Genomic DNA, 22,559 nt, shown 5'->3' with positions numbered 1-22,559 from the left:
ACATTTATCTTCTTCCCACCTTCTCACAGCAAGTGAAACTTGGCAGCCCTGATTACATAGACTGTGACAAAGAAAAGGTTTTGGAAGACTTTCTTAAGAGAATTGAGTGCTATGAGATTAACTACCAACCTTTGGATGAAGAATTGGACAGGTAAGAGCCTAACAACAACCCAAAGTCAAGTTTTGATGTCTTATGGGACCTAAGAAAATGTCCACCTTTGGGGGGCCTTAACTTTCCTATCCATAATATCAGAAGTGGGACTTGATATATCTTTATGACCCCCTCCAGTCCAGTTTTCCACGAGACAGTGATTCTTTGCTATGGAAAGTATTCATAAGTTGACTAAAGTAGTGCCTTCTTATGCAATAGACACAGATTTGGTCTTTGCTCCCTGAAAACAAATGCCTCCATTCTGTGGCTATTGTGTTGCTATTGCAGAAATACTATTCACATGAATGTCACCATAGTATCTAAACAGATTCGCCTTCTTTCTTCTATCACATCCTTATAGTACTTCCATAAAGGAGGCTGTGGTAGAGCTGATATCCTAAATTTCCAAAATTCCCAAAAGAGGAAACCGAATCTTAGGAAGCTGAAGCTACTACCCAAGCTTCCACCATAAGTCATATGTGGCATTAGAAGTCTAACCATGTATTGTCTCCTATTGTTTCTCCTCTCATACCCCTCATGGATTTCTTCAATCAGCAAGTCTTTGGAAACTTTACCTGCAGAAGGTGTAAATAGAGTCAAATGAGATGGATTCTGTCCTTCGGTGACTTTTACAGAGACTCAACATATGAAAAGACCTATAAAGCTATAAAATAAGATTTTCTTGCATAATACTAGCTACAGATAGAGAAGTATTGGCTGGCAGTGTAAAGCAGATGTGAGTTTAGTTGTAAAATGTTCAAAGAAACTTGCTCTCTTTCAAAATGGGTTCTAATGAAAACAGACTTCGGCTACCCATACTCTTTGAGACCCAAGTTTGAAGAGTAAAAGGGCTGTAACTGGTCATTATTACCCTAAGAAGTTTAAATGCATCCTTTCAGTCTTCTCCACTAGAAATGCAAGAAAATGGGTATTGTTATTTCACAGTTCGGGAAACTGACAAGCACGGATTGATCAGGTCAAAAGCTTGTCTGAGTCAGCAACACAGTCTATACTGAATGAAGCCTGTATTTACCAAATTGTAGCCTGATTTAACCCTTCACATCCTTGAATCACAAGAAATATCAAATGGGACTTAAAAATTCAGTGCAAAAGGCACATAGCCTTCGTGTATAATTTTGCAGATTGCCCACTGTGCATACTCCCTGACCAAACATATACATGTTTCTTTCAGGAAGACAAGCAATGGAACTAGGTTGTTTCTGCTTGAGAAAAAGTGACTTTTTCAGATTCCACAGTGACATTATGTGGGATAATGGCATATGATGGAAGATATGATGGAAGGATCTTGCAGGAAGGGGGCTGAAGGGAAAGAATGACATTAAGAAAACCAATAGACCTGAGTTTAGACACCTAGAGGGGCACTGTTGAGTTTTGTTTGTTTCTGTTATTCTTTTTTTTTTGTTATTCTTTTGATGAGCTCATTGAGCCTGAAGAAGATAGATATAGAAGGCCAGTTTTAATTATTTTAATAAAAATACTTTTTTCTTTTTTATTTTTTAAAAAGAAAACAGACTATCTGTTTTTCATTATACATACCAATCCAAGTTCCCACTCCCTCCCCTCCTCCCAGTCCCTCCACACACCTTCCGACCCCACCCCCATCCAATCCTCAGAGAGGGTAAGGCACATTGCTTTGGGGAAGGTTTAAGGCCCTCCCTACTATATCTAGGCTGAGCAAGGTATCCATCCAAAGAGAATAGGTTCCCCAAAAGCCAGTACATGCAGTAGGGATAAATCCTGGTGCCACTGCCAGTGGCCCCTCAGTCTTCCCCAGCAATGCAAATATCAGCCATATTCAGCGGATCTAGTTTGGTCCTCCTATGCTTGTTCCTTCCCAGTCTGACTGGAGTTGGTTAGCTCCCATCAGCTCAGATAGACTATTTCAGTGGGTGAACCCATCATGGTCTTGACCTCTTTGCTCATATTCTTATTCCTCCCACTCTTCAACTGGACTTTGGGAGCTCAGTCCAGTGCTCTGATGTAGGTCTCTGCCTCTGTTTTCATCAGTTGCTGGATGAAGGTTCTATGGTGACATTTAAGATATTCATCAGTCTGACTACATGGCAAGTCAAGATCAGGCCCCCTCTCCTCAATTGCTTAGGGTTTTAGCTGGGGTCATCCTTGTGGGTTCCGGGGAATTTCTCTAGAGCCACGTTTCTTGCTAGCCCTATAATGGCTCCCTCAATCAAGATATCTCTTTCCTTGCTCTCATCTCTGTTCTTCCTCCTTCTCAATTATCGCATTCCCTCAAGTTCTCCTCACCCTCCCCTTCTCCCGCCTCACCCCTCCCCTTCTCCCCTCCTTTTCTCCTTCCACCCTCCCTTCTCCCCCACCTCCATGCTCCCAATTTTGTCAGGGAATCTTGCCCGTTTTGACTTTCTGGGTAGATCAATGTATGCGTTTCTTTGGGTTCACCTTATTATTTAACTTCTCTAGGATCATGAACTATAGGCCCAATGTCCTTTGTTTATGTCTAGTATCCACTTATAAGTGAGTACATATCGTATTCATCTTTTTGATTCTGGGTTACCTCACTCAGGATAGTGTTTTCTAATTCCAGCCGTCTGCATGGAAATTCAAGATGTCATTATTTTTTCACTGCTGAGTAGTACTCTAATGTGTATACGTGTCACATTTTCTTTATCCATTCTTTCAGTCGAGGGGCATCTAGGTTGTTTCCAGGTTCTGGCTATTACAAATAATGTTGCAATGAACATAGTTAAACAATTGCCTTTGTAGTATGATTGAACATCTTTTGGGTATATGCCCAAGAGTGGTATTGCTGTCTCCTGAGATAGGTTGATTCCCAATTTTCTGAGAAACCGCCATACTGATTTCCAAAGTGGTTGTACAAGTTTGCATTCCCACCAGAAACAGTATGAGTGCTCCCTTTACCCCACAACCTCTCCAGCATAGGCTATCATTGGTGTTTTTGATCTTAGCCATTCTGACAGGTGTAAGATGGTATCTCAGAGTTGTTTTGACTTACATTTCCCTGATGGCTAAGGATGTTGAATATTTCCATAAGTATCTTTTGGCCGTTGGTCTTGGAGAGAACAGGGATACAACGAACATATCTAAATATAATAAAAACAATATACAGGAAGCCGACAGCCAATGTCAAATTAAATGGAGAGAAATGATAAAGGATTCCACTAAAATCAGGAACAATACAAGGCTGTCCACTCTCTCCATATCGCTTCAACATAGTTCTTGAAGTTCTGGCTATAGCAATAAGACAACAAAAGGATATTCTATTGGAAGGGAAGAAGTCAAACTTTTGTTATTTGCAGATGATATGATAGTATACATAAGTGACCCCAAAAACACTACAAGAGAACTCCTACAGCTGATAGATACCTTCAGTAATGTAGCAGGATACAAGATCAACTCAAAAAAATCAGTAGCCCTCCTATATACAAATGATAAAGAAGCTACGAGGGAAATTAGAGAAACATCACCTTTTTTCTTTTTAAAAAAATAAATCTTTTTCATTTTATATGCCAACCACAGTTCCTCTTCTGTCCCTCCTCCTGCTTCCCCACACCATCCCACCTCTAATCCACTCCACAGAGTGGTTGAGGCATTCCTTTGGTAGTCAAGAAAGTCTGTCACATCACATTGAAGCAGGACCAAGGCCCTCCCCCTGTATCTAGGCTGAGTAAGGTATCCCTTTATAGGGAATAGGCTCCAAAGAGCCAATTCATGCTCTTAGGGATAAATACTGCTTCCACTGCTAGTGGACCCACAAACTGCCCAAGCCATACAACTGTCACCCACATTCAGAGGGCCCAGTTCAGTCCTGTGCAGGCTCTCCAGCTGTCAGTCCAGGTTCAGTGACCTCCCACTAGCTCAGGTCAGCTCTTTCCCTATCATGATCTTGACCCCTTTGCTCATATTATCACCCATCTATCTCTTTGCCTGGACTCCGGGAGTTCAGCCCAGTGCTTAGCTGTGAATCTCTACATCTGCTTCCATCTAATTATTTTATAAATTTATTTATTTAATAGAAATTTATATACTAGACCTGGATGGAGGTGGGTGGTCCTTGGACTTCCTACACGCCAGGGAACCCTGATTGCTCTTTGAGCTGATGAGGGAGGGGGACTTGATTGGGGGAGGGGAGGGAAATGGGAGGCGGTAGCGGGGAGGAGGCAGAAATCTTTAATAAATAAATAAATTAATTAATTAAAAAAAAGAAATTTATAGCTTATGCGTCATGGCCAGCCTTAGTACTGCCTAAGGAGGCCAAAGAGGCAAGGCTATTCATGTTTTGCTAGAATGCCCAGTAATTTGGAGAAGGTGATGTATACACAGTTGACTCCAGTTTTGGGATCAGTAAACCAGATGACTGAAGGAACTCAGAGCATGGAACTTGGCCCACCTTTAAGCAAGAATGCTTGTAAGAACTGGATTATTCAGTAGGCAAGCAATGTTGGATCTTTCAAAAATAAGAAAAAAACTTTCCTACAACTTTTTGACAATTAGTATTTAAAAGCAGCAACATGAAAAAGTAGAAAAATAAAACCAGGACCTTCTCATTAGTATAGTTTATATATTTTATTTTAAATTACATAATTTGAGAGATGAACGTGAAACTTTTATAATAATTTGTTATTGAGCAATTATAAATAAACTTATATAGCTCTAAATCTAAGATTTCTTGGAGAGAGTAAATGTCCTAGCTTTTGAAAGATAGGAAAGATTTGGAAATCAGCAAGGTACATCATTTCAAGCAAAATGAAAAGTACTTTGAGACAGCTGGCCTAATTAGTTCTTAGTATGAAAAGAGGAGAGGACTACAGAGAATATTCCAAGTATACCAGCAATACAGGAATTAAAATACCATGGGTTAGGTATGGTGCTGTATGATGAGTTCAACTCCAGACAGCCTGTAAAATCATTTAGGATAACAGACAAAGCTATGGAATTTGAAAGTTCCCTTCGAATTACAGAGAGTCTGGTATTTGGTACAGGCAATATCCAGGCAACAAAATCACATCAGAGCTCACTGGAGTGAGACACATTCTGTGGAAAATTGCTTCTCTGTGTGCTTCAACTTTCTACGTGATGACCTCTACTCTGAATAATGGCTGTGAAGATTTGTGCATCTTAAAATCTCCCAGTCTCAGCAGGATAGACGGAAAATATTCAATATCCAACAAATTCAAGTGTCCTTTGGGATCCACTGTACATGGACCCAGAGTTGTGAAGGATGAGGCTGTAAATGTAAAGGCCTTTTCTAGGAAGATCAAGGAAGAGGCTCTCTGAAACCAAAACCATCAACAGCTTAAGGGTCCTGGGTTGCTTATGTCACCCTATGACTCTAGTTCCCACACCTCTTCCCATGGAGCTCTCTTAGCTCCTTACAGTCAACTAGAGGATTTAGGGCTGTTCCAGGAGCTGTAGAAGTCTTACTTCATGGTTCTAATCTTCCAAGCTGTTGTTATCCTGCCCCTGCCTCCCAGCTCCTTCAGAGACAGGTTGATGTATTTGATTAGTACTCAGTCTATTGTTACTAGAGCTGCGCGCATAACTAAGGGAACTACCAGGAACTTGGGGCCAGGACCACAAGTTTGCTAATGATGTTCTGTACTATTTCTGTATCCCTTCACACCAATACTTGGCATACTGTGCTGTTGTGACAGGAATGCTGAATATTATTCATGTATACAAGTATATGTTTCTGACTGTTCTAAGAGTTCCTAAAGGGCAGATATCCTCTACCCAAAGCACAGTGCCTTAATTCAGATAAAAGTACTTGTGAATTGCAGGTGTAGACTATAGAGAAGAATCTTAGCCAATTGCATTGTGATTGGGAAAGGGAAAAAGTTGATTCAAGCTGAAGAAAGGAGATGGTAGCCCACAGTAATTAGGTCCCTGGGGCTGTCAGGAACAAAATCTCTAGAATATATACCAAGAGCAAGACTAGGTATAACATCTTGTTAGGTAGGAGCCAAACTCCAGAGGAGGATTGGGAGCAGGATGTGTGGTTAGGAATTTCTCTTGGGATCAACCCTCCCTCCCATCAGCACCTAAGATGTTTGCTTCTCCTTGGGTCTGGCCCAGCCACCTGTCCTACATCAAGATCTTCGACGTGGGCACACGCTACATGGTAAATCGAGTGCAGGACCATGTTCAGAGCCGCACAGCCTACTACCTCATGAACATCCATGTCACTCCCCGATCCATCTACCTATGCCGGCATGGTGAGAGTGAGCTGAACCTCAGAGGCCGCATTGGAGGTGACTCTGGCCTCTCAGCTCGAGGCAAGCAGGTAAGTTAGCTCCAAAGACTCAGGTGGGTAGACTAGGCTAACCCAGGTGGGATGGCCAGTGACTGGATTTTAAGAAGTATCCCTCAGTGGAAAAGGATCAAATTATGATCGATCAGTCTCTTCCAATATTAGTCACTGAGTCCTGTCACAGATATTGAATGGTTCTCATATGCATACTGCTTCTGCAAGATCAGTAACATGATCCTCCAAGGTTTCCTAAATATAGCTGCTTCTCAAGCTCCATCACCCTTCCCCTACTGGATGTCTCCCTTCATCATCCTCACCACTCTGCCCTTTGCCCATGCCCAGCTTGCTGTCCTCTTTGGTCCCTCTGTTAGCTGGTAACTGTCAAGTACATAGATAAGTGACCTTTGGATCTCAGCCTGAATCCCTCTTCTTCATGACTCAGTGTTGATGCTGCCGCCTAACTCATTTGAGAAACCCCACTGTCCTCACCCTCCTGCCTCTTGCTCACTCCATTCCTTCCAAGGCCCTGATCCTGCTCCAAGATCTAGTCATTCAGGAAGTCCTCCCTATTCGTTCCTTATCCCATGAGTCACTGGCCTTTGGGAATATCTCTCCTCATTCTGGTCTATCACTGACTCTTTCAAGTCATGACTGTCCCTGTTTTTTGCCTGATATAGTAACCTTTCCATTCTGGGTTCTGGATTTACTTCCCAGCTTCTGGTCCTTTACCCAGGCTTGTTAGCACATATGTTGCTGGAGAAAATCACTTAGGGATAACATAGATAGAAAATGAAGTGTAGGAGAGGTATTCCTGGTTCTTAATGTCTTTTTTTTAGTTTTATTTGCTTTTATTTTATGTGTATGTGTGTTGCCTGCATGTGTGTCTGTGCGTTGTGTGTATGTTTGGTGTTCACAAGGACCAGAAGAGGGCATAAGATCCCCTGGAGTTATAGCTTGTTGTGAGTCATCATATGGGTGCTGGGAACCAAAACCGTCAGTGCTCTTAAATACTGAGTCAACTCTACAAGCCCTTACTGTCTTTTATTGGACACCTATGCACAGCCACAGTACCATCCACTTCCACGTCTATTTTTTTGAATGACATCAGCAGTGTGAACTGAGCATAACTGTCATTGTTTATGGGTAAGGAAGCTGAGCAACAGAGACAGAGAGCAGCTTCAGGTCATATGGTCAGTAAAAGATAACATAGGCAGGATTGAAAACCAGGCCTTCCTACCTTGCCTCAGTACCCCTGCTGGATAGGAGGGAGATATCCCAAACTAGGACTGCCCCTGAAGCCCTGTCCTCAGAGAACCTTTCTGATCCCTATGGACTGGAAGTTTCCCTCTGGAGGTTGGTTGCCTCTGACCTGACTCTTACCTCTCATGCTCTCTAGAACAGAGACTGAGATCACTTGAGGTATTTTTTTCATCTCCAGGACTTCTTGGCTATAGCTACTCTTTCTTACTTGCACAGCTAAGAGTCCATTGAAAGAGTAACCATGAAATCATGAGTACCGCCTGCACACACAAATATGTATATATCAGCACGCATCAGATCCTAACCTTCACATTCGTCAGCCCACTGCACCAGGCCTGGTTTTAAAAGTCAGCCACCCCAATCTCTAGAGCTTTCAGTTAACTAGTACTTAATATGTACCAGGAAATAGTTTGCTTTCCACACAGCTCAGAGACAAGGCTGGATAAGTGCATGGTGTTTGCATTTTATAGGTATGATATGACATCAGAGATGGGCACTGTGTAAGCTGTTGGGATTTACCTTTCTGTTACTCTCTTAGGCAAGGGCTTCTACCCATGAACACTGACTGCTGACTTGCTTCTATCATACAAATTTGTGCCTGTGTCCATTTGTGCAGATAGGACATGCCATGTTTGGTTAATAACACCCTGTTCATAGGGCTCTCATGACCTTTTGTGGTTCCCTTCTGCACTGCCATTGTTCTCTCTCTCTCTGAGTGGCTGGATCTGGATAGCATTAACATTTCAGCATCCAAAATAGGGCCATAAATACTCAGTGCTTGTGCAAATGACCTTTAACTGGGTACCAGGATCCCCATTCTAGCAATAGGAATTCAAAGCATCAGAGAACTGTCTTTCAGATCCTTCAGTCCATACTTCCAGGCCACAAACTGGGCACTTCTAGCCTTGGAACCCCTCTCTGATGGCCTGATAATCTGATTCAGTGCCTGTATGCACCCATCTGATAGTTTCCACATGAGGTCAGGCCATGGTCACAGGAATATTAACTTTTAGGCCCAGTGTAGCCCTGAGGTTACTCTGTAGAAGAGGACCACTGGAGATGGAGCATAATCAGAACTTGGTGATGTGCTTTGATTAACTTCATACATGTAGTGAAGATACCTAGAAGTGCTACATGTCATCAGAAATGGAAGGAGAAAGAATACAGACCATGGGGGTGGATCCATTTGTTCTTAGGCTCAACGTATGTTAGAGGTGGGCCTGTTTGAATGAATGATCTATCTAGTAGGGGATTCAGTGAGCAAATATCAACATAGATACTCTTTTTCTCTTTCTTTCATCCTTAGTGGTTCAGGGTAGGATATGAATTTTATTTTTGACATTTTATAATTGCACATATTTGTTAGATATAATTTACTATTTCCATGCTAATTGTATATTGGTCCATCTTTTTTTGAGGGAAATAAATGTTAATTTTGTTGTTTTAATGATTATTTTGTTGTTTATGTTTTTATTGAACTGTATATTTTTCTCTGCTCCCTTTCCTTCCTCTCCCTCCCCTTCTACCCTCTCCCATGACCCCCATGTTTCCAATTTACTCAGAAGACCTGTCTTTTTCTTCTTCCTATGAAGATTAGATTCATGTATGTCTCTCATAGTGTCCTCTTTGTTGTCTAGGTTGTCTGGGGTTGTGAACTTTAGGTTGGTTCTTTTTTGTTTGCTTTATGTCTAGAAGACACATATGAGTGAGTACATATGATATTTGTCTTTCTGGGTCTGGGTTACCTCACTCAGTATGATGTTTTCTAGAGCCATCCATTTGCCTGCATATTTCAAGATGTCATTTTTTTCCTGCTATGTAGTACTCCATTGTGTAAATGTACCTCATTTTCCTTATCCATTCTTCAATTGAGGGGGATTTGTGTTCTTTCCAGGTTCTGCTAATACAAATAATGCTGCTGTGAACATAGTTGAGCACATGTCCTTGTAGTAAGATTGAGCATCCTTTGGGTAAATACCCAACAAAGGTATTGTTCGGTCTTGAAGGAGATTGTTTCCTTTCTGAGAAATCACCATACTGATTTGCAAAGCGGCTGTTCAAGTTTGCACTCCCACCAGCAATGGAGGAGCATTCTCCTTACCCCACATTCTTTCCAGAATATGTGGTCATTAGTACTTTTGTTCTTGGCCATTCTGACAGGTGTAAGATGGAATTTCCAAGTTGTTTTGATTTACATTTCTCTGGTGGATAACGATGTTGAGAATTTCCTTATGTGCCATTCAGCCATTTGAAATTCTTCTGTTGGGAATTCTGTTTAGATCTGTAGCCACAGTTTTATTGGATTATTTATTCTTTTGATGTCAAGTTTCTTAAGTTCTTTCTATGTTTTGGAGATCAGCCCTCTGTCCAATGTGGTGTTGGTGAAGATCTTTTCCCATTCTGTAGGTTGCCATTTTGTCTTGTTGACTGTGCCATTTGCCTTACAGAAGCTTCTCAGTTTCAGGAGGTCGCATTTATTCAATGTTGCTCTTATTGTCTGTGCTACTGGGCTTATACGTAGGAAGTGGTCTCCTGTGCCCATGTATTGCGGGCTACTTCCCACTTTCTCTTCTATCAGGTTCAGTGTGGTCGGATTTATATTGAGGTCTTTAATCCATTTGGACTTGAGTTTTGTGCATGGTGATAGATATGGATCTATTTTCATTCTTCTACAGGTTGACATCCAGTTATGCCAGCACCATTTGTTAAAGATGCTTTCTTTCTTACATTGTATAATTTTAGCTTCTTTGTCAAAAATCAGGTGTTCGAAGAGGTGTGGATTGATATCCAGGTCTTCTGTTTGGTTCCATTGGTCCTCCTTTCTGTTTTTATGCCATTACTAAGCTGTTTTCATTACTGTAGCTCTATGCCTCCAGAAGTTCTTTTGTTGCATTGGATTGTTTTGGCTATCCTGTTTTTGTTTGTTTGTTTGTTTTTCTATATGAAGTTGAGTATTGTTCTTTCAAAGTCTGTAAAGAATTTTGCTGGGATTTTTTGATGGGTATTGCATTGAATCTGTAGATTGCTTTTGGTAAAATTGCCATTTTTACCATGTTAATTCTCCCTCCCAAGAGCATGGGAGATCTTTCCATTTTCTGGTGTCTTCTTCAATTTCTTTCCTCAAAATTTTAAAGTTCTTGTCATACAGGTCTTTCACGTTTTTGGTTAGAGTTACCTTAAAATATTTTATGTTATTTGTGGCTATTGTGAAGTGTGATGTTTTTCTGATTTTTTTCTCAGCCCGTTTATCATCCATGTAAAGGAAGGCTACTGATTTTTTTTAGTTAATCTTGTATCCTGATACATTACTGGAGGTGTTTATGAGTTGTAGCCCATCATCTTATATGTTTAACATTGTGTGTGATGAGAACATTCAAAATCTTCTAAGGGTTTTAAAATATACAGCACCAACTTTTAATGATAGACACCCTATCTATTGTGCATTGGAACATCAGAACTTATTCTCCTAAGTGTAACTTTATATCCTTTGATAAACCTCTCTGTATCCCACCTTTTCAAGAGTATGTCTTTATGTAATTTTTGTGGTGCTATGAATAGAACCCAGCACCTCAATATCTGTTAGGTAAATGTTCTACCTCTGAGGTATAATCCCAGGTTTATCTTTATATAAATTTAATCCTCATTTTCTTTTTGTTCCTTTAGTACTTCACCATTCATGAGAGATTTGAACCTGTTCTTATGGCTCCCTTGGTCTTTCCCTTATCACCTCCTTTTTCCTTCCTCTTCTTTGTATCCCTAGTATGCCTTTGCCCTGGCCAACTTCATTCAGTCTCAAGGCATCAGCAACCTGAAGGTGTGGACCAGTCATATGAAGAGGACCATTCAGACTGCTGAGGCCCTAGGTGTCCCCTATGAACAGTGGAAAGCCCTGAATGAGATTGATGCGGTAAGATGGAAAGGGTTAATATCCTAGCTTATAGGGAGATGGTAATTCTAAGATTATCTCGTGGTTACCTCTGTTCCAGGGAACCTAATTAGTTCATTAAACCTTACATTTTGTTTTGTTTTGTTTTGTTTTTGTCAAGCAACCATGTATAAGAGAGTATTCTGTGTCTTGAAGATCTTGTGAAATTAAGCATTGGATTGACCTATAAGAATGTCTATGGGGCATTTTCACAAATTTTTAATTTATATAGGCAGACAAGCTCACTGTAGGCAGTACTATATGTCGGCAGGTAGATCTGGGCTGTGTAAGAAAGGTGTCTTAATGTGAACCTAAAAGTAAGCAAGTAATCATGTTTCCTCCATGCTTCTTGTCCTGACTTCCTTTAATGATGGATTGTCATCCTACCTAAGATGTTTTTGGTCATGGTTTATTGCAGCAATAAAAACCAAACTAGACAATTTCTATAAGGTTGTTGTTAATTTCTGCATTTTGCAGATGAGGAAAATAAAACTCAGAGACGTTAAGCATGTTGCCTACAGTTAAAATAAGAAGGCAATGATCATTTCCATAGGCAAAGGGCCTCACAATAAGCCTCAGAACAGAAGCTTAAAACAGTCTAAAAGGATCTTTGTGTCCTTTCTTTCCTATGAGTAATGTTCATTCAGAAAGCCTGACACTGCAAAGCTGTTTATAATTTGTAAATGTTCTATTCCATGCCCCTGAAGGAAGCCTGATAGTCAAAAAGACAAGAGCCAGAGTCTGATGACCCCAGGCACCAAACAAGCAGGGTTTAATTAAAACTCACACACTTTGAAGGAAATGTCAAAAACAACATCTCTTTTTACCACCAGCACCAGTAGCCTTGCCTATGGGGATTTCTCGGTAGACTTGGAAGCTCTCAGAATTTGTCTTCCTAGGCCCACTCTGAAACCATTAAAAAATTTCCTAGTTTTTACCTTAGGAAGTATCTGTGGATAGATTTTTCCAAGAGATATTAAAATAGAGGGCAGGACAGGAAGGATAAGAAAGGCTCTCCAATGGGTGAGTCGCACTGTCTTATATACTTGCATACAGAGTTTCAGATACCAGCCACAAGTATGCTTACCGCTACACACATGCACTTTACAGTCACAGCAACCCTCTCCTGTCAATCATATCTGCAACATATATGCACACAGTTCTAGAAATAAATATAGGTACATCATATACATATATGTATTGAATATAGACCAGATGAGCAAACCATTTGACATGTACACAGTACTAATACATAGTTTCAGGCATATTACCCACATTCACAGACTTCAGACATAGACATAAATATACAAATGATATTGCAGAAACATAATGTAGAATGTACACATTCGCGGATATATGTCACCAATACACAGGAAGACAGATACTACAGAGTAACCCACATGGGCTTAGTCTCAGATACTTATACACTCTGTACATACACACAGAGAATACAAGTGTACAACATATGCAAAATTAGATATAAAATATACATGCAAACACAAGGCTTTGAACATATCTCAATCACACTGATGAGTTTATCTAATTATTCTTTATCAATAAAAAATCAGGAGTCGGATATGGGGTAGGAACTTGAATGATCAGGGAATCAGAGAAGCCACCAGTCACCTCCTTTCTCTTCCAATCTTCAAACCAGAGGGCTTGAGATTCTCTCTCAGCCCTACCTTACTATTTCCTATCTCCTCTCTGCCCTCAATCCAAAACCTCTATGGTTAATTTTGGTCAGCTAGTGGCTAGCTCCACCCTCTGGTTCAAAGTTAACTTTATTGTCAAAATGTGATCAAGATATCACACAATGGCACAAATAATAAGCATGCTCCACATGCTTACAAACACAGTAGTAAGTCCTTATTTTATATATACTTATATGTAATATACACATCTAGAACTATTGAGGCAATCATAGGAAAATATCATATATTGAGTCTGAACACACCCATTCTTTTGTACACACACACACACACACACACACACACACACATAATGCACCACAGGCAACAGGAACAACTCAAGAGCTACTTTGACAGAAACCCACATGTTATATTATTCTATAATCATTGGTCTCTGAATTGTATGAAAACGCTATGTGGTAAATATATTGTTCACAAATAATTTTTAATAGGGTGTCTGTGAGGAGATGACCTATGAAGAAATCCAGGAACACTACCCTGAAGAATTTGCACTACGAGACCAGGATAAATATCGTTACCGCTATCCCAAGGGAGAGGTAAAGTTGAAGGGGTGGCCGAACTCCTAGGACTCTTCCCCTGTATTCCAACTGCCAGAGTTTCCTAAGTAGCTTTAGAAACAAGGAAAAACATGTTTTCAATAGCTGCTACCTGTCAAAGTACTTGATTATCTGATCCTTGGCTGTTAGGCAAGCCATTCCTCTTCTTTAAAAAAATATTTATTTATTCATTCAGTGTGTGCATGCATGCATGCATGCCAAGCCCCACATGCTGGTCAGAGAACAACCCATGGAACTCTGTTCTCTCCTTCTACCATGTGATCCAAAGGATCAAACTCAGGTCATCAGGTTGAGTGATAGGTGCTATGACCTGCTACTCCTCTTTTTTAAAAGCTACATGTTTGCCTACTTATAGGCACTATGTACTTTTAGAAGAACACTCTTTATCCAATGCCTTGTATTTGTCATTTTCTCACTGGACAAATTAAAATAGCCCAATATACTCTAATTCTGTAATATTTTATTGCCAACTTGCCTAAAGTTACAAGCTCTTTCAGAAGTTGGCAAGGAACAAAAGCTATTAGTTTATCAACTTCTTGGCTACCATATGAGCCAGGCCATAATTTTCCTGTCTCTGTGAGATGAGTGCTGATTGCTTTCAATCCAGCCTCTACTTAGCCAGTTCTGCATTTTAATGTATTTATTAGTCATACTCTTATCTTTGATCCAAAACCCTATGAACAGTTATCTGAAAATATGGACATCTGGGAAGATAAAACAGTAGAGTGTTATGTTCAGTCACAAATCATTTTAATATTTTCATCTTCATTCTCAGAAGGGACTTTATTAAGTTAATGTTAATTTGCTCCCATTTCCTTTATATTTATTTTAGGTTGTATTATTAGATGCATACAAATTAAAAGCAATGTTGTCTTCTCACTGAATTATGCATATTGTAGTGAGAATGACTTAACTTTTTTCCTTAATAATACCATTTTCCTAACCCAAATCTAGCTCTACATGGTATCTTCTAACCTTTTTCTTAGTTCATCTTTATTTATTCACTTTCAACTTCTTTGGGTACTTTTGTTTTATTTATGTCTCTTATATGCAGTTTATAGTTGGATTTTGTTGTTTTTAATTCAAACTGAAAGATGTCTTTTGAATGCTAAGCCTGCTGTATATATTTTATTGCTATTACTGACTTTTTAACATTTATTTCTATTGTCTTTAACTTTCTATGCTTACTTTATTTTTCTCTTGCTTTCCTTAGGGTTGAGTTTTTCATCAATATGTGTTATAATCTGTTTCCAGATTCTTGTGGAGGTTACGCTTTACTTTAAAAATTCATCATGGTTCTTTCTGTTTTTGAAGATATCCCACTAAGGGTATGAGGTCAAAATATTGTACTTTAAAATAACTCAGAATAATTTGTTGTGTATTGTTATACAATCAACTTGAACTTTAACTTTTTATATTTCTTTTTTAAATTATTTTTATATAACATATTTTGATTATGTTTTCCCCTCCTAGATCCTCCACTTACCCAACTTTATGTTGTTCTCTCTCTCTCTCTCTTTCTTTCTTTCTCTCTCTCTCTGTCTCTTTCAGAAAAACCCACAAAAAACCAAAAAAATGAAAATTAAAACAAACAAAAATCCAGTAAGACAGAAAATGCCAAAACAAAACAGAATGCTCACAAAAACAAAACAAAACATGGAGTTAATTTTGCATTGGCCAACTACTCTTGGGCATAGGTTCTGCTCTGAAGTGTGCTTGACTATACACTGGAGAAAATTCATTTTCCCTTTGCCAGCAGGTGTCAATTGCAGATAGCTTCCTAGTTAGGGGTTGGACCCTATGTCTACTTCCCTCTCTCAGTGCTGAAACCCTGACTACTTGAATCTATGTAGGTCTTGTGCGTGCTGCCATAGATTCATATGTGTATCAGTCTTATTATGTCTGGGAGACACTGTTTTTTGAAAGTCATCTATCACCCTTGACTCTTACAATCTCTCTGACCCCTCTTCAATATAAGATCCCTTAAGCCTTGAAGTGAGGGGTTTAATAAAGATATCCCACTGATGACTGAGTGTTCCAAAGTCTTTCAACCCCACACAATGTCTAGTTATGGGTCTGTATTTACCTTCATCTACTACAAGAAGAAATTTCTCTGATGAGAGTTGAGTGAGGCACTAGTCTACAGGTATAGCAATATGTCATTAGGAGTCATTTTATAGTTATGCTCCTTCAACAGAATACTTGATTTTCCCATAGGCCAATGACCTATCTAGTCGCAGGGTCTCGGACACTTTAGCAGTGTCGAGTATAGATTCCATCTCATAGAATTAGCATTAAATCCAATTAAAAAGTGGTTTGTTATTCCCATAAGGTTTGTGCCATAAGTGCACTAGTATATCTTGCAGGCAGGTCACTGTTACAAGTCACAGGTTTTGTAGCTGAGTGATATTGATGGTCACCCATTCTCCTTTGGTATTGTGCAGAGTACCTTCCAGCACCATTAATGCTAGTCAGTAGGGGTAAGCTTAGTTGAACACCAACTGAACTTCTCTACATCTGATGACATAGTAAGTTGTGTCTTCAGAAATAGGGCCTTACTATCAAATTGCAGAGAAAAACCAATAGCCTGCAATGTTTTGTGGGATTCTGTGGGACCCCTTTGATCAGTGATTCAACAGATGTAACCCATTCATAGGACTGGAGGTTTTACTTGATAACGTAAGATGTTTAAATGGGACACTGTCTCCCTTATTATATGGTGATTCTGTTTAAATTCCTTTCATGTATGTGTATATTTTAGGAAGCTTTTACAGTAAAAAGGTTTCTATGTGGTTTTTCAAAAGACCTTTAGAGTTAGTTATCCCTTACCATACATATTCCCTCCTTTACCCTTCCCAAGGAAGAAGAAATAAAATACAGTGTTATGGAGATACAAAGGTGAAACTAGAATAGGAACATTTAGTACTTTAATATACATGACTAACAAGGTCTAAAAATCAATGTCTCTGCTATGCCCCTAAATAGTATAAGATCTTTCAAGCTGCAGTTGCTTCCTATCCTAACTTACATGTTTTATATTTTCACATAGCCTTAATCTCTTAACTCCCAAATGAACTATTACTGGCATTGTTGTTGTTATTGTTACATTTAGTCATTTAATTAAATGTTTACTGATCCTTTGATTATTCTTGTTTCTATCTCATTTCATTTTTCCATCTTGTCTACAGTTTCTCTAATGAAAATCTGTCATTAGTACTCTCACCTTTCCTTTTATCTAAAACTATCTTGGGGGTGCATCCTCAATCCTCGATGATAATTGGTTGCATATAAAACTCTCAGTTGGACTGTCATTTTCCTAGCACTTTAAATCTATTTATCTCATTGTTTTATTGTTTCACTATGGTTAAGGTTTTTTTTCAGTTTCATTATTGTTTCTTTGGTCATTGGTTAAGTGAGAAGCTTTTATATCTTTGTTACCTTTAAGCTTAACTCACCTATGTCTAGATATTACTTGATTTCCCCTCCCACCCCTCCTCCCCTCTCTGCCCTTCATCTCTTTCCCCTCCTCTCCTTTTGTCTCGTCTCCTCTTCTCTCCTTTCTCCCCTTTTCTTCTCCCCACCTCCCCACTCTTCCCTCCACTCCTTTATATTTCTTTAGTCCCCCTTTTCCTTTCCACTCTCTTCCCCTCTCTTCAACATTCCTCCACTTTCCCTCCTCTTTCTTTTTCTTTCTTTCTTTCTTTTCTTTCTTTCTTGCCTCCCCTTCCCTCCCCTCCCTTCCCTTCCTTTTTTCTCTTTCTTTCTACGTGTTCTTTATGCCATCAGCCTTTTAAGATAATTGTTACAGGAAGCTTTTCATGTTTTTCCATCAGAATCAGAGGGGCGGATATATTTTCTTACTGTTTCCCTTTTTCCTGTGGATTGACTTTTTCTATTTTAAACTTCGACTTAGGGTGTAAGGATTTGTTCTCGGAGAGTCTCAGATTTATGTTGAGTCCCAACTCCCAGTTTAACTCCTATTTCTATAAGGTTTCTGAAATACCAGCTTCTTGGTTAATGAGATTGCCAAATGTCCTAGTCTAGTTGTGGCATCTATACCCAATTTTTAAAAAACTTTTCATTTTGGAATACTACAGGTCAAAATTTTCCTTATTTTTTGAAATTTCAGATATACAGTTAAGTATATACTTTATAGTGGGGGTTATAGTGTTGTCTTTTATCCCACACTTATTGATTGGTTCATTTAACAGATAAGAAACTAAAATCCCAAGAAACAAGGGATTTGCCTTAGTCATTCTGTTGGGTCAACAATTCAACTGGCTCCCAAACCAAGTTTTCTTCTCTGGGTGAATGTGCTTCACCCCATCCCCGCTTCTTACCAAGTATTTGTCTTTTGTTTAGTCCTATGAGGATCTGGTTCAGCGTCTTGAGCCAGTTATAATGGAGCTAGAACGACAAGAAAATGTACTGGTGATCTGTCACCAGGCTGTCATGCGGTGCCTCCTGGCATACTTCCTGGATAAAAGTTCAGGTAACACACCCCTCCCTCTCTGTTCCTGGTGTAAACAGCTGGATATGATGTGGGATGCTGATGTCAGCAAATTAGAAGTTTATATCTTAGTGGTTAAAAGCACAATATTTAAAACAAGGATATCTAGGCTCAAACTTGTTTCATGTGTCTGTGCTACCTTCAGTAAGTACTGTTAGCCCCCTCAGCCTGTTTTCTCAACTATAAAATGGAGAGAATTAATGGTAAAGTTGAAATAAACATGTTAAGAATCCTAGAACAGATGATACATTTATGGATTATTGCCATTATTAGTATTCTCTTAGCTAATCTGTAGAACCTGCATATTGAAAAACATCATAGTCTGCCACAGCTTCACATACTGAGCCAGTATATCTCTGAAGCATTCTGACCTCAGTTGATGTGAGACCTGTGCACTTGCTATCAGAATAATTTCTCCAAGATAGCAATGTCTATAATTTAATTTTTTTCAAGTTATAACTTATCTTTAAAAACATCTGTGTCCTGTATTTATGAAAGTATGTACTCACAGACTTATATACTGCCATACATATATAAAAACAGACTACTTATGCTATGCTGTCATTCATATGTACACAGGCTTCATATGTATGTATGTATATATATACATATACTTAATATATATACATATATATACAAAAACTTCCTATGTTGCCATATATACACAAAGAGATTTCATATACAACCATGCATATATATATATAGACTACATATGCTGCCATACATATGTATATACAGAAGTTATATATATATATACACACACACACACACTACATCTATTTCTCCGGTGGCCTGGCACTACCTTCATATGGCAATCCATTTCTAATGTAGATGCTGAAGTGTTGGCATTTCCAGGATATTTTGAAGCTGTTTGGGAGCAATGCTAAATACTATTTAATGCCTATAGTGTCCCAAACTCTTGATTAAATTCTGTATGCTAATTTCAAAATAAAGAATATATAAAATATGGGATAATTCAAGATTGAAATCCAGGGAACTTGAGAGTTTGACATTGGATAAGTCATATTCTCTACCTGATCTTCAATATCCCCACTTGAAAATGTCTCCACTTGAAATAGGTGATGGACTATGTGATGGAGGTCTTTTCAGTCTTAGAATTTTGAGATTGTGGGGCAGGAACTATTCCCATTGCTCAGATAAGAAAACCAAGGCTTGGGGCAGTGAAATGATTTTCCCAAATTCATGGGATAGAAGTTAATCCCAGATGTCTGTCAGAGGCTTTCCCCTCTCAAATATACACAGGGGCCTTGTAGTCACTTTCTAAAGTCTCCATTTCTTACCATCTTTCACACACAGACCATTCTAGCTGCTCACAACTTCCCCTAGGAGCAAGGTTATTCAGGACTAGGCAGATAGTGTTACCCTTAGTATTCAGGAGAGTGATGAAAGCATGCCCAGAGAAATTACATGAGCTAGAATGCATACCTACAGAACTGCAGGGCTAGGGCACCTGTGGTTTGTAGGTAATCTAACTTGTTCTGTAAAATGGGAACACTGAGGGCCAGAGAGAGAAGAAACAGTGGCAGAGCTAGGTCAGAGACTGTAGACAAGTTACTTCTGTTCTCCAGCCCTGTTTCTTCATATAGAAAGTGACAGTGGACAGGACCCAGGGCATCAATGAGGGTATAGTGTGGTCATACATACAAAAAAGTCATTGACCCAGAACTTAATTATAATGATTGACAGTGGAGAGGAACAGAATGGATTTCCAGGAAAATGACCCATCTTGATATATGTCAGGAGGTTGGGAGTATGGTAGCATGCCTTCAAAGCCTACAATTAACCTAAGGGACAAGAAGTCATTACAAGTAATGGTGTTCCAGCTAAATAAAGGAAGTAAGGATATGTAGTGCAGCCTGGAGAGTGGTGAGGTGGATATCAAGATAAAGTGCCCCCAAAGGTGTACATCCCAGTACTCTGTGAGTCCCTCCGTGGTGGTAGCTACAAACTGCAAGGGCAGAGTAGGCATCTTGTCTTCAGAGTACCCTAAGTTTGAGGCCCTCAGCTGCCACTTCCTAGCCATGGTACATTTCCCCTTGAAGCCCATTTCCTTATCTATAAAATGAGCTAGATTATTCTTCCTTTCCATCTGTCTGAAAAGTAGAAACACTGGTCTTGACAGGAAATTGTACATAAACATTCAGAGTCACTTCCTGCATAATCATCAATAACAGGAAACTAGTGAATCAATCAGTTCTTGTCCATAAAGAAGTTGTAAGAATCATACACACACACACACACACACACACACACACACACACACACACACACACACAGAGAGACAGACAGATGGGAGGTGTGGGGTTGCTGCCTGATTTGGAAGAAAGAGTGTAATAGACAAATACCACATGTGCCTCTGCCATGGAAGTAGTATTTAGGAAAGTTAGGGGTGCGGGTGTAGGGTCTGTGGAAAGTTGGCCTGGAGCAGGAGGAAGCTTTTCTTTTTCCTGCTCATTCTGAGTAGAGTTGAGGCCTCTAGGTGGGTACTTAGCCCTCCCATGGGACTCACACTCTGTCCACTTTCCCAAGACTGTCTTGCCCCTGTTTCCAGGCAACTAGGTTGCTCTCTTTTGCCCTACTTAGCTTGCTCTTGTGACTACCCACCATAGAGAATACCAGCTCTAAGTCTGTGCTGGGACCCAAGTGGAAAGCTGAGGTAGAAGTAGGAGCACCCAGCAAGCCTGCATGTTGTCCTCTGCTCAGTACTGCATCTCTCAGAGCTGCTGCTTCCTCCTTTCCAGATGAGCTGCCCTATCTCAAGTGTCCTCTGCACACAGTGCTCAAACTCACACCTGTGGCTTATGGTAAGTAGATCCACTTTCATTTAAGGAAAAACACATAAAAGCCAGGGGTATGCCTCCAGTGTCTACCAGGGAGCTCTAGGAGGTTCCTGGGTGAGGTCCCTAGGTGGCTGGCAGGATGTCCTGGTAGAGGTGCAGCTGGTGACCGTAGGCTAAGAGGAAAAAGCTAAGCTAGCATCCAAATCTAGAACCTGGCTCTGTTTGTCTCTGCCTGGGCAGTGAGTATAGAACATTGTTCTATTTGTGTTGAGCAGAGGTGTACCCAATAGATACCTTAGGAAAATTATACGTTGGGGACATATTAAAGAATGGGGGCATTAGTTACTTATGAAAGGTTCATAAGCAGGGAAAGGATAGATTCAAATGTAGTCCAGGGTGTGAACAGGATAAAGGAACCAACTGGAACCTGTGATATGATAGCCTACAGGAATTTTGCTGAAGGGGTCACCATTGAACACTGGAGCTCCTGTTAGCCCCAGGCCCTTCTTCTTCAGGCTCCCTAGAACTTTCCAGTAATCACACCTCTAGTATTGCTAGAGGTATCTTCTGAATAAACCTTGCCTGGGTTTGAGTACCCAGAACTATAGCCTAGGACTCTTCCACTTAGCATGGCTTGGAGTACCCTCAGCCCTCTGTCAATCATATATAGATTAGACTACTGTCTTATAGGTCACAAAGATCATCTCCTCTCATTTCTTTCACCATATACAACCAAGCAATTGAAACTGAGCAAATAGACACTCTGGGAAGATGACTGTTGACTTTAGGGCTTTTGGGCCTGGAATCTTTCCCACACATCCTACAGCTCCCCTACCTTCAGGAGAGGTATAATCTAGAGTAGTGGTTCTCAACCTTCCTCATGTTGTGGTGACTCAACCATAAATTTATTTTCATTGCCACTTAATTGTAATTTTGCTACTATTGTGACTCATAGTGTAAATATCTGATATTCAGGATACTGATATGCAACCCCCCAAAGGATTGTGACCTTTAGGTTGAGAACTACTGGTCTGGAGAGTATGGACCTGTGATGATGGGAAAGGGGAAATAATACCTCATGGAAGACCAAATCTTATCCTGAGTGCTTGTAGATATATGAGTTATTTTTTTCTGAGGCTGCAGAATAGAGTCCATCTACCTGAATGTGGAGGCTGTGAACACACACCGGGACAAGCCTGAGGTAGGTTGGGTGCTCTGTATCCAAGCGGGCTTTTAACGTGGTATACACTGAAAGTACCCTCGCACATGAAAAGGCTAGCTCCAGCCCCAGACATCCCAGGTGTTTCAAATCAACCAGCACTCAGAAGTGGCAAAAACCATAGTCCAGGCCCATAGAGACTCAGGGATGTGACAATTCTTG

The 22,559-nt window shown here is 39.9% G+C and overlaps 1 protein-coding gene across 6 annotated transcripts in view; it reads left to right on the top strand.

The window, feature by feature from the left end:
* Pfkfb1 (6-phosphofructo-2-kinase/fructose-2,6-biphosphatase 1) overlaps window positions 1-22,559 on the top strand; it is a 64,554-nt gene that overhangs the window by 41,181 nt on the left and 814 nt on the right. For 4 of the 6 annotated variants that reach the window (XM_075958037.1, XM_075958039.1, XM_075958036.1 and 1 more), the window contains exons 7-13: window positions 30-151; window positions 6,242-6,449; window positions 11,437-11,583; window positions 13,742-13,846; window positions 18,230-18,359; window positions 21,140-21,202; window positions 22,315-22,379. In XM_075958037.1, coding sequence (XP_075814152.1) covers window positions 30-151; window positions 6,242-6,449; window positions 11,437-11,583; window positions 13,742-13,846; window positions 18,230-18,359; window positions 21,140-21,202; window positions 22,315-22,379 — 840 coding nt within the window. Of the gene's footprint in view, window positions 1-29; window positions 152-6,241; window positions 6,450-11,436; window positions 11,584-13,741; window positions 13,847-15,080; window positions 15,211-18,229; window positions 18,360-21,139; window positions 21,203-22,314; window positions 22,380-22,559 lie in introns of those variants that run through there. The other 2 variants (XR_012909032.1, XM_075958041.1) reach the window with 2 other exon arrangements.

This window comes from Microtus pennsylvanicus, chromosome X, assembly GCF_037038515.1.
Source record: "Microtus pennsylvanicus isolate mMicPen1 chromosome X, mMicPen1.hap1, whole genome shotgun sequence".
In the NCBI taxonomy this organism is placed as follows: domain Eukaryota; kingdom Metazoa; phylum Chordata; class Mammalia; order Rodentia; family Cricetidae; genus Microtus; species Microtus pennsylvanicus.
This window is presented reverse-complemented; position numbering and strand designations above follow the sequence as displayed.